This window comes from Borostomias antarcticus (assembly GCF_949987555.1).
Source record: "Borostomias antarcticus genome assembly, contig: scaffold_561, whole genome shotgun sequence".
NCBI classification, from domain to species: domain Eukaryota; kingdom Metazoa; phylum Chordata; class Actinopteri; order Stomiiformes; family Stomiidae; genus Borostomias; species Borostomias antarcticus.
Window position 1 is genome coordinate 1 of NW_028176400.1, and position 17,500 is coordinate 17,500.

Below are 17,500 nucleotides of genomic sequence, written 5' to 3' on the forward strand. Positions count from 1 at the left end.
CCAGTGGTGCTTATACAGAGTGACGCACGCACACACACACACACACGCACACACTGGTCACACACATGACTCATGAGTTCATTTCATTTCATCATAGAAACATCTCACAATATGTACCTACTGTATAGAATTGACCTATAGAATTAACCCATCAAATACTGTATATTCACCACTGTTTCACCATTTGAGATGTAGGCTAGATTGTCTGTTAACAAAGTTTATTTAGTATTAGTATTTTCATGTTTTTTTTGTTTTTTTTCCTCTTTTCCAAACGGACACTAGATGTCTCTCTCGCTCCACGGATAAATCTTAGTTTGTTGGGAAAAAAGTGTGAGACAATAGACAAGGGAGAGAGAGAGGGAGGGAGAGAGAGAGAGAGCGCGAGAGAGAGTGAGTGCGAGAGAGAGAGGGAGAGAGAGAAAGCCGGGAATAAATAAAGTATTGAGTTTTTGAGTCTTGGAGCAGCACATTGGGTCACAGAATCAGACACCTCCAAAATTGAGTGTCTGTGTGAAACCAGCTAGATCAGACACAGGATGAGGAGCACGACACACACACGCATACACACACATGCGCACACACACACGCACACAGACACATACAATCAATCTTGTTGACAAGAACACCATAATGCATACTCTAACGGACAAAAGCTAGACTCGCGCGCGCACACATCCACACATACACACACACACACACACACACACACACACACACACCCCTCTCATCCGTAGTGTGTGTGTGTGTTTCTCCCTCAGGCCTCAGTATTACAAGCTGATGGATGAGTGTGTTGCTCAGATCGTGCTGCACAGGAACGGAGCAGACCCCGACTTCAAGTGCCGCAACCTCTCTCTGGACATCGAAGGGTTAATAGGTATGACGCACACACACACACACACACACACACACACACACACACACACACACACACAGAGAGAGGTAGCAGTCTATTCTACACCCACTGGTACCAGTTCATTCCCCCTCATGCACATTCCGCACACACACTCACATTCATCATTCACACACTGATGGGTTGCGAACCAGGATACGGAAAACCCCTGTGTCTTTAACACACACACACACACACACACCTCCACACACACACACACACCATTAACCACTGTTGCCAAACCCTTCTTGAACACGTAGTACACAAATACGTGTCCTACCCTATAACCACCACCTGAGGGAGCTGGAGAGGGAGAGGGACAGGGGTGTGTGATGTTGATGCTAGAACGGATTGTCCGGAGGGAGGAGGGGGGCGAGTACCCCCCCCCAGCAGAACGGTGAGGTGACGTTCAGGTTTGCTGAACACAACCCCCTCTGGAGAGAGACCTAGACCAGACCCAGTGTAGACCAGACCAGGCTAGACAAAACTAAACCAGACCAGACCAGACTAGACCAGACCAGACCAGACCAGACCAGACCAGACTAGACCAAACTAAACCAGACCAGACTAGACCAGACCAGACTAGATCAAAACAGACCAAACCAGACCAGTCCAGACTAAATCAAACCAGACCAAGACTAGACCAAACTAGATCAAACCAGACCAGACAAGACTAGACTATACTAGACCAGACCAAGACCAAACTATACCACAACGGAAAACAGTAGACCAGACTAGTCCAGACTAGATTAAACCAGACCAGACCAGACCAGACCAGACCAGACCAGACCAGACCAGACCAGACCAGACCAGACTAGACTAGACTAGACTAGACTAGACCAGACCAAACCAGACTACACCGGAAAACAATAGACCAGACTAGACCAGACCAAACAAGACTGGACCAGACCAAACCAGACTAGACCAGTCCAGAGCAGAGTCAGACCAGACCAGACCAGTCCAGAGCAGAGTCAGACCAGACCAGTCCAGTCCAGTCCAGTCCAGAGCAGAGTCAGACCAGACCAGTCCAGAGCAGAGTCAGACCAGACCAGACCAGACCAGTCCAGAGCAGAGTCAGTCCAGTCCAGAGCAGAGTCAGACCAGACCAGACCAGTCCAGAGCAGAGTCAGACCAGTCCAGTCCAGAGCAGAGTCAGACCAAGTCCAGTCCAGAGCAGAGTCAGACCAGACCAGACCAGTCCAGAGCAGAGTCAGACCAGTCCAGTCCAGAGCAGAGTCAGACCAGACCAGACCAGACCAGTCCAGAGCAGAGTCAGACCAGACCAGACCAGTCCAGAGCAGAGTCAGACCAGACTATATGAGTCATCCTCCAGCACCACTTTCTTACACTGCAGGAGCACCACTCTAATTGCACCGCTGCTATATGCGTCCGCTAGTACAGCTGACACACACAAACACCCCCCCCCCCCCCCCCCCCACACACACACTCCCACACACACACACTCTCCCACATACACACTCACACACACACACACTCCCACACACACAAACACCCCCCCCCCCACACACACACTCCCACACATACACACACACTCCCACACACACACACTCTCCCACACACACATACACACTCACACACACACACACTCCCACACACACAAACACCCCCCCCCCACACACACACACTCCCACACATACACACACACACTCCCACACACACACACACACTCCCACACACACACACACACTCTCACACACACACACACACACACACACACACACACACACACACACACACTCCCACACACACATACACACTCACACACACACGCTGGCCTCTTTTAGACTGCCGTCATTATCTGTGGAAAGCAGCCCAATTCTGCCCCTCATGCATTATTGAGTGTTTTTCTTTGAACTCTGAAAATTCTCCGCGCACGCTTTTTATTATTATTATTTTTTATATATTATTTCTTCCTTCTTCCCTCCACTGCTCTATTAGCAGCTTGTCCCATTTAGCCCTGATCTGATGACGGAGTAGACCCCAGAACACACACTCACACACACACACACACACACACACACACACACACACACACACACACACACACACACACACACACACACACACACACCCACACCCACGGCTCTCTTCTCCCTCTCTCTCCAGTCTATATCTGTTTCTTCATCATCTTATCTGCTGTCATCCCTAAACACTCATCTCTCCTTTCCTAAACACTCATCTCTCCTTTCCTAAACACTTATCTCTTTTCCTAAATACTCATCTCTCCTTTCCTAAACACTCATCTCTCCTCTCCTGACTTCTCTCTTTGCTGTCTCTGCTGTTTTCTTCGTGCTGTTTTGGGGTTTGTCAACGTTTCATCATGGTTTTCCTCTATTCCATCTATTCCATCTCCCTCTCTCTCTCTCTCTCTCTCTCTTTCTCTCCCTCTCTCTCTCATCTCTCTATCTCTCTCTCCCCCTCTCTCTCTCTTTCCGTCTGCCTCCCACCACCCTTGCTTTCACTTGCTTTCTTTATCTTCTCTCTCTTTCCTTGTCTGTCTCTCTCTCTCTCTCTCTCCCAGTCTGTCTCTCTCCCTGGCGCCACCTCCCAGTGGCTTATGGGTAAGCTGTCTCTCGTCCAATCACCCCGCGGCATTCATCTCCGCGCCAAACAGGCTTTGCTCTGCACATGCTCGGCACCGCCCTCGGGCCTCTGGCCACCTGTGGCAGTTCCACTAACAAGCTCTCCCATTGGTCAGTCAAACACCGATTCCGTTACCCCGCCCCTCCCCAGCGAACACTTCTGATAGGTCAGTCGCAGGGCTCAGCATCCCTCCAGGTTATTTTGTTCCCTTCTTCTCTTCTCTTTTTTCATGTTCTCTTTCCCCACCCCGCTCTGAAAAGAGGAGGATCGGGGGGAAAAAGCAGGGTATGGAAGAAAGGAGGGTATGGAAGAAAGGAGGGGTGTAGAGGAGGAGGAGGGGTGTAGCGGAGGGGTGTAGAGGAGGGAGGGGTGTAGAGGAGGGGTGTAGAGGAGGGAGGGGTGTAGTGGAGGGGGAGGGGTGTAGAGGAGGGGTGTAGAGGAGGGGTGTAGCGGAGGGGTGTAGAGGAGGGGTGTAGAGGAGGGGTGTAGAGGAGGGGGAGGGGTGTAGAGGGGTGTAGAGGAGGGGTGTACCGGAGGGGTTTAGAGGAGGGGTGTAGCGTACGTTAGGGGGTTAGTGATGTGCCCCAGAGAGTCAGGCAGAGGGGTGCATGGGTGCGTTTGATGTGTGTTTATGTTAGTGTGTGTGTGTGTGTGTAAGAGAGATAGAGAGAGATAGAGAAATGTGTGTGAGAGCACGTTCTGTCTGTGTGTGAGACAGAGAAATTGTGTGTGTGAGAGACTGTGTGCACGTGTGTGTGTGTCTGTGATTGTGTGTGTGTGTGTGAGACTGTGTGTGTGGGGTGGAGTCGGCTAGCAGCGGTAGGCAGCAGATAGGATCACTTCATAATGAGATGCCTCTGCAATCGCCTCACGCATCTCACATCTCCACCGCGGAGGGTGATAAGAGAAGGCAGACGAGGACGCACGCACCAGACTGAAGGACGTGTGTGTGTGTGTGTGTGTGTGTGTGTGTGTGTGTGTGTGTGTGTGTGTGTGTGTGTGTGTGCGCGTGCCAGACTGAAGGGCACCACCTTATTGGTCAGACGTGAGCAGCCCCCACTTGTCTGATAATGGCTTCTCTCCTCCCTCCTGTCCTCTCTCTCTCTCTGTCTCTCCCTCCCTCTCTCTCTCTCTCTCTCTCTCTCTGTCTCTCTCTCTCCCCCTCCCTCTCTCTCTCTCTCTCCACAGACAACATGGTGGACAAGACCAAGGTGGAGACCAGTGAGGCCAAGGCCACAGAGCTGGAGAAAAAGGTGAAGCACACACACACCCATGCACAAACGCACACACACACCCATGCGCGCACACACACACACACACACACACACACACACACACCCATGCACACATGTACTTGCACACACACACGCACGCACACCCACACACAAACAAACGCGCACACACACACACACACACACACACACAAACAAACACACACACACCCATGCACACACACACACACACACGCACATACACACACACAGACAAACACAGCCATGGGGTGGCACATTACATCAGTCATTTTATTTTATTTTATACGAAGCCACTCATGAGAAAGGGATCGGCAGCACTAGTTCGCTAGTTTACTTTATTAGCTACCTGGTGCCAATATACACACTGAGGAAGGACACCGCCCGACAACATTATACACGCTGAGGAAGGACTTCGCCCGACACAACATTATACACGCTGAGGAAGGACACCGCCCGACACAACATTATACACGCTGAGGAAGGACACCGCCCGACACAACATTATACACGCTGAGGAAGGACACCGCCCGACACAACATTATACACACTGAGGAAGGACTTCGCCCGACACAACATTATACACGCTGAGGAAGGACACCGCCCGACAACATTATACACGCTGAGGAAGGGCGCCGCCCGACACAACATTATACATGCTGAGGAAGAGCGCCGCCCGACACAACATTATACACACTGAGGAAGGGCACCGCCCGACAACATTATACACGCTGAGGAAGGGCGCCGCTCGACACAACATTATACACACTGAGTAAGGACTTCGCCCGACAACATTATACACGCTGAGGAAGGGCGCCGCCCGACACAACATTATACACACTGAGGAAGGACACCGCCCGACACATTATACACACTTAGGAAGGGCGCCGCCCGACAACATTATACACACTGAGGAAGGGCGCCGCCCGACACGCCATTATACACACTGAGGAAGGACACCGCCCGACACATTATACACACTGAGGAAGGGCGCCGCCCGACAACATTATACACACTGAGGAAGGGCGCCGCCCGACACGCCATTATACACGCTGAGGAAGGACTTCGCCCGACACAACATTATACACACTGAGGAAGGGCACCGCCCGACACAACATTATACACACTGAGGAAGGGCACCACCCGACAACATTATACACACTGAGGAAGGATACCACCCGACAACATTATACACACTGAGGAAGGACACCGCCCGACAACATTATACACACTGAGGAAGGACACCACCCGACAACATTATACACACTGAGGAAGGACACCACCCGACAACATTATACACACTGAGGAAGGACACCGCCCGACAACATTATACACGCTGAGGAAGGGCACCGCCCGACACAACATTATACACACTGAGGAAGGGCGCCGCCTGACAACATTATACACACTGAGAAAGAGCACCGCCCGACACAACATTATACACACTGAGGAAGGGCACCGCCCGACACAACATTATACACACTGAGTCAGGGACACCACCCGACACATTATTCACACTGAGGAAGGGCGCCGCCCGACAACATTATACACACTGAGGAAGGGCGCCGCCCGACACAACATTATACACACTGAGGAAGCACACCGCCCGACACAACATTATACACACTGAGGAAGGACACCGCCCGACACAACATTATACACACTGAGGAAGGACACCACCCGACGACATTATACACACTGAGGAATGGAACAACCCGACACAACATTATACACACTGAGGAAGGACTTCGCCCGACACATTATACACACTGAGGAAGGGCGCCGCCCGACACAACATTATACACACTGAGGAAGGACACCGCCCGACACAACATTATACACACTGAGGAAGGACACCGCCCGACGACATTATACACACTGAGGAAGGGCACAACCCGACCCAACATTATACACACTGAGGAAGGACTTCGCCCGGCACATTATACACACTGAGGAAGGGCGCCGCCCGACACAACATTATATACACTGAGGAAGGGAACCGCCCGACAACATTATACATGCTGAGGAAGAGCGCCGCCCGACACAACATTATACACACTGAGGAAGGGCACCGCCCGACAACATTATACACGCTGAGGAAGGGCGCCGCTCGACACAACATTATACACACTGAGTAAGGACTTCGCCCGACAACATTATACACGCTGAGGAAGGGCGCCGCCCGACACAACATTATACACACTGAGGAAGGACACCGCCCGACACATTATACACACTTAGGAAGGGCGCCGCCCGACAACATTATACACACTGAGGAAGGGCGCCGCCCGACACGCCATTAAACACACTGAGGAAGGACACCGCCCGACACATTATACACACTGAGGAAGGGCGCCGCCCGACAACATCATACACACTGAGGAAGGGTGCCGCCCGACACGCCATTATACACGCTGAGGAAGGACTTCGCCCGACACAACATTATACACACTGAGGAAGGGCACCGCCAGACACAACATTATACACACATAGGAAGGGCACCGCCCGACAACATTATACACACTGAGGAAGGACACCACCCGACAACATTATACACACTGAGGAAGGACACCGCCCGACAACATTATACACACTGAGGAAGGACACCACCCGACAACATTATACACACTGAGGAAGGGCACCGCCCGACACAACATTATAGACACTGAGGAAGGGCACCGCCCGACACAACATTATACACACTGAGGAAGGACACCGCCCGACAACATTATACACGCTGAGGAAGGGCACCGCCCGACACAACATTATACACACTGTGGAAGGACACCACCGACAACATTATACACACTGAGGAAGGACACCGCCCGACACAACATTATACACACTGAGGAAGGGCACCGCCCGACACATTATTCACACTGAGGAAGGGCGCCGCCCGACAACATTATACACACTGAGGAAGGGTGCCGCCCGACACAACATTATACACACTGAGGAAGGACACCACCCGACAACATTATACACACTGAGGAAGGACACCGCCCGACACAACATTATACACACTGAGGAAGGGCACCGCCCGACACAACATTATACACACTGAGGAAGGACACCGCCCGACAACATTATACACACTGAGGAAGGACACCGCCCGACACAACATTATACACACTGAGGAAGGACACCGCCCGACACAACATTATACACACTGAGGAAGGGCACCGCCCGACACAACATTATACACACTGAGGAAGGACACCACCCGACAACATTATACACACTGAGGAAGGACACCGCCCGACACAACATTATACACACTGAGGAAGGGCACCGCCCGACACATTATTCACACTGAGGAAGGGCGCCGCCCGACAACATTATACACACTGAGGAAGGGCGCCGCCCGACACAACATTATACACACTGAGGAAGGACACCACCCGACAACATTATACACACTGAGGAAGGACACCGCCCGACACAACATTATACACACTGAGGAAGGGCACCGCCCGACACAACATTATACACACTGAGGAAGGACACCGCCCGACACAACATTATACACACTGAGGAAGGACACCACCCGACGACATTATACACACTGAGGAAGGGCACAACCCGACACAACATTATACACACTGAGGAAGGACTTCGCCCGACACATTATACACACTGAGGAAGGGCGCCGCCCGACACAACATTATACACACTGAGGAAGGACACCGCCCGACACAACATTATACACACTGAGGAAGGGCACCGCCCGACGACATTATACACACTGAGGAAGGGCACAACCCGACCCAACATTATACACACTGAGGAAGGACTTCGCCCGGCACATTATACACACTGAGGAAGGGCGCCGCCCGACACAACATTATACACACTGAGGAAGGGCGCCGCCCGACAACATTATACACACTGAGGAAGGACACCGCCCGACACAACATTATACACACTGAGGAAGGACACCGCCCGACACAACATTATACACACTGAGGAAGGGCACCACCCGACACAACATTATACACACTGAGGAAGGGCACCGCCCGACAATATTATACACACTGAGGAAGGGCGCCGCCCGACAACATTATACACACTGAGGAAGGGCAACACCCGACACAACATTATACACACCGAGGAAGGACACCGCTCGACACAACATTATACACACTGAGGAAGAGCACCGCCGGACACAACATTATACACACTGAGGAAGGGCACCGCCGACACGCCTTTATGCACACTGAGGAAGGGCGCCGCCCGACACAACATTATACACACTGAGGAAGGGCACCGCCCGACAACATTATACACACTGAGGAAGGACACCACCCGACAACATTATACACACTGAGGAAGGGCACCGCCCGACACAACATTATACACACTGAGGAAGAGCACCGCCCGACACAACATTATACACACTGAGGAAGGACACCGCCCGACGACATTATACACGCTGAGGAAGGACACCGCCCGACACGCCCGCGTGCCAAATGAGGCTACACATACACACACACACACACACACACCTACCTAACGAACTTGGACTGCTATTGGCTGCCTATTCCTCTTTTATACCGCCATTTTTTATACAGCACCCAGTCAACTAAAGACTGTTAAAGACTTTGTGAGTTGAGCTGGATTTATAGCTTATTTTTCATCTAAAGCAACATACGATAATTGCATTTAACTTACTGTACTACTACTCGCTAGAACTCACGAGTGCATCTCCTTTCTAAACAGGGTTACTAGCATAGCGCTAAAGCCAAAGTGCAAGAGTGGCAAAATATAAAGTAAGACGAAGGATCCCGGTAGTACTTCTTGAAGAGGTGAGATTTTTAGCCTGCGGCGAAAGATGAGCAGCGACTTTGCTGTCCTGACCTCACTGGGGCAGTACGTTCCACCACTGCAGGGCCAGGACAGAGAAGAACCGTGACCGCGTCGATCGACCGACCGCAGGGGCCTCGGGAGTGACGGGGCAAGCAATCCGCCCCGAGGCAGCAGGGCGCAGCGGTCAGGGGGGGGTGCAGGGGTTGACCATGGCCTGGAAGAAGGAGGGAGATGTTCTTTTCGCTGCCCTGCAGGCTGGTAGCAGAGTTTTAAACTGCATGCGAGCTGAGCCATGGTAATGAGCTTGTCTCCCACTCGTCTCTCTGTGACACACGAGGACGCGCGCGTCTGACAGCTTCCTGATAGAGAAATTATCTCAGTGGCAGACACACAAGCACACACCCACGCAGACACACACACACACACACATAGAAAAGGATAAATGTCATGATTGCAGGGGGCTGCTACCCTGGTGTTTCTGTCCCATTATGAGTCTGACAGGATAATTGCAAAGAGCTGGAGCTACCTTCTATCTCAGAAGAGCACACGCGCACTCGCGCACACACACACACACACACAAACACACACGCACACACACACACTTTACTAATATGTACAAGCTCTCTCGGAGAGATACCCATATTAGACACACTTAGTGTCTTCCTCGGACCAACAAACGCACACACACACTCAGAGGTTTGTGTATAATGGGGTAATTGCGTCCAGGGATTGGGGATGAGGCTGTCACGAAGAGGAAGGATTCTGGTGCAAATTAAGCAGCTGTGTGTGCGTGCGTGTGTGTGTGTGCGTGCGCGTGTGTGTGCGCGTATACAGTATGTGTGTGTGCGTGCGTATGTGTGTGTGCGTGCGCGCGTATATGTGTGTGTGTGTGCGTGCGCGTTTGCGTGTGTGTGTGTGTGTGTGTGTGTGTGCGAAATAGAAGATAGTTTCAGCTCTTTGCATTTATCCTGTCAGACTCATAATGGTAAATACCCAGGACCAAATTGCTTTCCCCAATTGTGTTATTTTATTTATTTATTTACATTTATTTTATTTATTGTGTTAAATTGGTTTTGTGTTTTTGGGCTAGGGTTGAGGGGATATGGAATTACTAAGTCAGTCAGGCAGTGTCCCGAAAAGTTGACTGTCAACATGTGTACAGTACGCACGTATGCGTGCATGCAGGAGTCGGAATTAACTTTTTATTAAATGTCTGGTAGATGAAAAATTGTACCCGCCAAACCTTTTTTTTCTCCAGCCAAAATAAAGCCTTTTTGTGTCGCATAGACATACAGTACATTTAATCTGCATAATAACACAATATGCTGGTGAATAAAAACAGTGGTCAGAGCAGATTCCTTGTGCCACAGCACAGGTGGTGTTGTAGTCCCATCCCCAAATGAAAATATTGTTCTAGTGATTAGTCAACCCATTGTTAAATAACAAACTACTAAGCTATCCCATAGGAATGAGCCTATAACCATACCAGCTGGGCAAGCTGACTTTGCTAGCTACCTAACCTAGCCTTAATGATATTGTCCTGCTCGATTGCTGTGCAACATATCAACTAACCAGTTGTTAAAACGTATTTCACAAGACCGGTTATTCTAGCCAACAATTTCAAATATATGTGACGCTTGTTATGGCTGTCTGGCACAATATGGTTAGTTACATTAGCTAGCTAGTCACGAGACGGTCAGCTAACGTAGCATAGCTTTAGATGAAAACAAGTTTGCTTGCTGTGATAGTTTGGTTCACCTGTTAACACAACAGAAACGTTAGTCAATTAGTAGCCTAGTAGCTTAACCTTGCAGGCTAGAGATAGGCCCCCAAATAATTTTACAGCTCGTTTCGTTCGATGCACAACAACAAGCAGATCCCCCGAGAGTGCTCTTTTCAAGCACCGTTCATTCGCTCACTGCGCTGTATGAGCCACCCAGACTGATCTCACTGTGCTGTATGAGCCACCCAGACTGATCTCACTGCGCTGTATGAGCCACCCAGACTGATCTCACTGCGCTGTATGAGCCACCCAGACTGATCTCACTGCGCTGTATGAGCCACCCAGACTGATCTCACTGTGCTGTATGAGCCACCCAGACTGATCTCACTGCGCTGTATGAGCCACCCAGACTGATCTCACTGTGCTGTATGAGCCACCCAGACTGATCTCACTGCGCTGTATGAGTCCCCCAGACTGATCTCACTGTGCTGTATGAGCCACCCAGACTGATCTCACTGCGCTGTATGAGTCACCCAGACTGATCTAACTGCGCTGTATGAGCCACCCAGACTGATCTCACTTGCACTGCGTCAATGACGATATTTATTGCAAAAATGTTGTCTGTGCTATGATCCACGAAGACTGATCTATTGTTAAGCACTGAACCACCAATGCTGATATTTTGTTGCAAAAAACGTCACCTGCCAAAGTGTCGGGTGGCTTCCAAAACATACACGGCAAATGAAAAATATACCCGCATTTGGCGCTTGGCGGGTGTTAATTCCGAACCCTGCGTGCATGCGTATATGTATATATATATACATATGTCTCTGACCCCGGGGTGTGTGGGCGTGTCCCCTTAGCTGGAGGCGGAGCTTATCGCGCGCCACGAGCTGCAGGTGGAGCTGAAGAAGCTGGAGGGCGACTATGAGCAGCGCATGCAGGATCTGGGCGCAGAGAAGGACCAGCTGGGCAGCGACAAGAGGGACAAGGAGAGGGAGAACCAGGCCCTGCTGGAGCAGATCGGACTGCTTAAAGGACAGGTGCATGCAACAAACACACTGTACACACACGCACACACACACACACACACACACACACAACACACTGTACACACACACACAGGCACACACACTGTACACACACGCACACACGCACACACACACACACACACACACACACACACAACACACTGTACACACACACACACACAGGCACACACACTGTACACACAAGAGGGACAAGGAGAGGGAGAACCAGGCCCTGCTGGATTAGATCGGACTGCTTAAAGGACAGGTGCATGCAGCACACACACACTGTACACACACACACACACACACACACACGCACACACCACACACACTATACACACACACACTCACTCACTCACACACACACACACACACACACACACACACACACACTCACACACACACACACTGCACACACACACACACACACTTATACTGTATATACGCACACACACATTTATATATACGCACACACTCACACACACACATATGCTCACACACACACACACACACACACACACACACACTTCTATATATATACAGTATATACTGTATGCACACATATACACACATACTCAGATCCCCTCATTCCATCAAAGGCCCAAAACCCAAGGCCAAAAATGACTTGAAGACCCTGAGAAGAGAGAGAGAGACAGAGAGAGAGACAGAGAGAGAGACAGAGAGAGAGAGAGACGGTTGTTAGTGTCCTGCTGCCAGACCAGCTGGACCCTGCCTCAAATTGACACAGAGCATATTCTAGTCACACACACACCAGAACCGTCTGTCTATACGAGTGTGTGTGTCAGTCTGTCTAGTCACACACACACACACACCAGAACCGTCTGTCTATATGAGTGTGTGTCAGTCTGTCGGGGATTCACAGAGACGTGCTTCAAACCCGACAACGCCGGCAGAATCTTCTCAGCAGCCAGAGGCCCCATCGCCAACAGCACAGGGCACCAAAGACCCTTCCCTCACAGATACACCCCCACCCCACCCCATCACCCTCTGTCTGAGAAGCTCACATCCCCCCACCCCAACACCCTCTGTCTGAGAAGCTCACATCCCCCCACCCCAACACCCTCTGTCTGAGAAGCTGATATCCCCCCACCCCATCACCCTCTGTCTGAGAAGGTCACACCCCCCCACCCCATCACCCTCTGTCTGAGAAGCTCACATCCCCCCACCCCAACACCCTCTGTCTGAGAAGCTCACATCCCCCCACCCCAACACCCTCTGTCTGAGAAGCTGATATCCCCCCACCCCAACACCCTCTGTCTGAGAAGGTGATATCCCCCCACCCCAACACCCTCTGTCTGAGAAGCTGATATCCCCCCACCCCAACACCCTTTGTCTGAGAAGCTCACATCCCCCCACCCCAACACCCTCTGTCTGAGAAACTCACATCCCCCCACCCCAACACCCTCTGTCTGAGAAGCTCACATCCCCCCACCCCAACACCCTCTGTCTGAGAAGCTGATATCCCCCCACCCCAACACCCTCTGTCTGAGAAGCTCACATCCCTCCACCCCAACACCCTCTGTCTGAGAAGCTCACATCCCCCCACCCCAACACCCTCTGTCTGAGAAGCTCACACCCCCCCACCCCAACACCCTCTGTCTGAGAAGCTCACACCCCCCCACCCCAACACCCTCTGTCTGAGAAGCTCACATCCCCCCACCCCATCACCCTCTGTCTGAGAAGCTGCTCATCAGTCTTCACATGTGGACGGACGGACGGACATACATTACATTACAGTCATTTAGCAGACGCTTTTATCCAAAGCGACTAACAATAATTGCATTTAACGTAGGAAAAGCCAATGTACTACTACTTGCCAGAACTCACAAGTGCATCTTCTTTCTAAAACAAGTGACTAAGAGCATAATCTAGTGCTGAAGGCAAAGTGCAAGAATAGCAATCTAAAATACGATACAATAAAATACAATAAGTGCTTAGGAGGGAGGATTGTTGTAGTACAGACAGACACACACACAGACAAGACAGACAGACAGACACACACACAGACACACACACAGACACACAGACAAGACACAGACAGACACACAGACAAGACACACAGACAGACACACAGACGAGACAGACAGAGAGACAAGCAGGCAGGCAGACAGACTGACAGACGCCTTTATTTAGACAGGGAAGATCACACTGAGAGCAGGTCTCTCTTTCAGATGTGCCCTGCGTCTAGACAACAGTGATCCAGTAGCAGAGCACAGAAAAGCACAGTGACAGCGTACATGGGTACAAAGCGGAATAATTATAAAAGTGAAGTAAGGAAATGACATGAACGGCATTTACAAACGAAGGTGCCAGCGGTGCCGCTTAATAATTGAAGTGTTTGGCTGGGGAACGAGGGATGGGAACTAGTTTTGTTTATGTAATGAGTTCCAGAGTTGAGGGCCCCGCAATGCGCAACGCCATGTCTACTGTAGCTGCAGGGGCAGACAGCAACTAGCAAAGAACCAAGAAATGACATTTAGTTCCTTGCACTCCCACGCGCACACACACACACACACACACACACTTATCGAGTCGTCAGGTCTCCCTGGACTGCATTGTAATCACGCATGTCAGCCCAGAGTTCTGGTTCAACTTTTCTTCAGTTTCTCACTCTCTCACCCCTGAGCAACGCCTCCCACCCACACTGGCTCTGTCCTGGATTCCTCTCTATCTCTCTCTATCTCTATCTATCTCTCTCTATCTCTCTCCCTCTCTCTATATCTCTATCTATCTCTCTCTCTCTATCTCTCTCTATCTCTCTCTCCCTCTCTCTATCTCTCTCTATCTATCTCTCCCTTTCTCCCTCTCCCTCCCTCTCTCTCTCTCTCTCTCTCTCTCTCCTTCTCCTTATCTCTCTCTATCTCTCTCTATCTCTCTATCTCTCTCTATCTCTATCTCCCTCTCTCTCTATCTCTCTCTCCCTCTCTCCCTCTCTCTCTCTCCTTCTCTCTCTCTCCCTCTCTCTCTATATCTCTCTCTATCTCTCTCTCTATCTCTATCTCTCTCTCTCCCTCTCTCTCCTTCTCCTCTCTCTCTATATTTCTCCCTCTCTCCTTCTCTCTCTCTCTCCCTCCCTCTCCCTCTCCCTCTCTATCTCCCTCTCTCTATCTCTCTCTCTCCCTCTCTCTCTCCCTCTCTCTCTCTCCTCTATCTCTCTCTCTCCCTCTCTCTCTCTCTCTCTCTCTCTCTCTCTATCTCTCTCTCCTAGCACAGGCTTTATGAGGTTTTAGGCTGTGTATTTTCTCTTGCAGTTCGTTCAATGTCATTGGAGAATCAAGAGGGTTCTGGTAATTCTTAATTGCCGATTCAAGTAATTTGAGTTTCCGATGTATATCAATTTGTTCTGGTTTTTTATCTATGCACATGAAAAGCTTGGAAAATTGGTTAAGCCATATATCCATAATAATAGAGATTGTATTTGTGGCTGGTAGATAGTCAAGACGCCTATCAGAAAGCTATCTTCCCTCCACCTATAATATTTTCTAATGGCCTGTAGATTGATAGATTTGGATGCCTCTGGATTAGCTGTTGCTCTGTTCATATAGATTTTAGATTATAGATTACAGATCTGACAGGGGTGTGAGTGGGCTTACTGTGAATGCTCTGAGAGACGCTGGTCTGAGGTCAGTGATACAGTAGTCCTAGGGCTGCACAATTAATCGTGAATTAATCGAAATCGCGATTATGACCTCCGCAATTAACTAATCGCAAAAGGCCGCAATTAATGTAATTAATAATTTTGCTTTGCTGTCTGACCAATCACATGCGTTCCCGCTGAGTGCGCTGTGCCTAGCAATTTCACTGAGAAGACAGATAGCAGTAGGTCAAGACCAGTGTCACAAGAGTACCTGCAGCCGTGAGTAGTGACAAAATGAGCGAAAACGAGGTCAGTGAGTTAGTAGCAAGAAAGGGATCAACGTCCGTGATTTGCGAGCATTTTGGTTATTATATATTAATATTATATATTAAATATCAATCACAATTACCATTTTGAAGCAAATAATCGCAATTAGTATCTTTTGTCATAATCGTGCAGCCCTAAGCAGTCCACAGTACTACTGCCAAGAGATGAGCTGTAGGTATATCTACCATAAGAGTCCCCTCGCAGCCTACCATTGACTATGTACAGACCCAGTGTGAGTTGTAGAGGTTGGGACCCATTTCTGTTGATGCATTTATCATAGTTGTGTCTCTGTGGGCATATGGGGGAGGTCAGACTGTCACCTGCAGGTAGATGTTTATCTCCTTGGTTGCTAAGGATGTCAGGTTCTTCTCCTGTTCTGGAGTTTAGGTCACCACAAAGCATAATATTACCCTGGTTTTGGAAACTGCTTATCTCTTCTTCAAAGATAAAGAAAGTATCTTCTTTATAATATGGGGTTTCTACCGGGGATATACAAGTAGCACATAAAAATACATTTCTCTCTGTTGAGATTATTTCCCTCTGTATTTCTAACCAGATATAAAATGTACCTTTTTTAATTAATCTGATACCATGACTTAGGTCTGACCTATACCAAATAAGTATCCCCCCTGAGTCCCTTCCCTGCCTAACTGCTGGTGGTTTAGTAGATGGAACTATTAGTTCTCTATATCCTAGAGGGCAACCAGTAGATTCATCACCTCTGCTCCACGTTGCTTGTAGGATGATTATATCAGAGTTCTTAATTTCTTCAGTGAATTATAGATGTCTGCTCTTAGGGCCAAAAGCTGGAGATTTCAGACCTTGGATGTTCCAGCATGAGATGGTAAAAGCTTTGTTATTCATAACGTAGGAGTGGATTGGGTGTAATTATGCTATAAGATGCTGGCATAGCATGCTGAGCATCTGTTGAATGTTCCTCATCTCACTGGATGATGGGGCTTGGTGTGTAGGGGCTGGTGTAGTCTGATGGCTCTGTGCCAAGCAAGGGGCTGGTCAGTGTAAAAAAAAATGAGGTTGCTGACCCCTCCGATTTTGTAGGAGTCAGCATACAGTGTCTCTTGGGTTGTCTTTGAGCAGCTTCTGTTTATACTGTTGTTTTTCTTTCTCATTAGTAACATCAGATGGATATACTGTGGTTTCTGCCTCCATAAATAGTGTGAGAGGATCCATCTGCAGTATATTTCAGAAGCCAGTAGTTTGTCTAATTCAGTTAGCTAGCTAGTTTTCAGTTAGCTAGCTAGTACTTCAGGT

At 49.6% G+C, this 17,500-nt stretch overlaps 1 protein-coding gene across 1 annotated transcript in view; it reads left to right on the forward strand.

Moving 5' to 3' along the window:
- Window positions 1–758: 758 nt before the first annotated feature.
- Window positions 759–17,500, forward strand: part of LOC311328563 (protein diaphanous homolog 1-like) — a gene marked incomplete at both ends in the record, with an annotated part of 20,701 nt that continues 3,959 nt past the window's right edge. Inside the window, 3 exons of the mRNA XM_084462513.1 lie at window positions 759–874; window positions 4,682–4,746; window positions 12,136–12,315. Coding sequence (XP_084318639.1) covers window positions 759–874; window positions 4,682–4,746; window positions 12,136–12,315 — 361 coding nt within the window. The remainder of the gene's footprint in view (window positions 875–4,681; window positions 4,747–12,135; window positions 12,316–17,500) is intronic.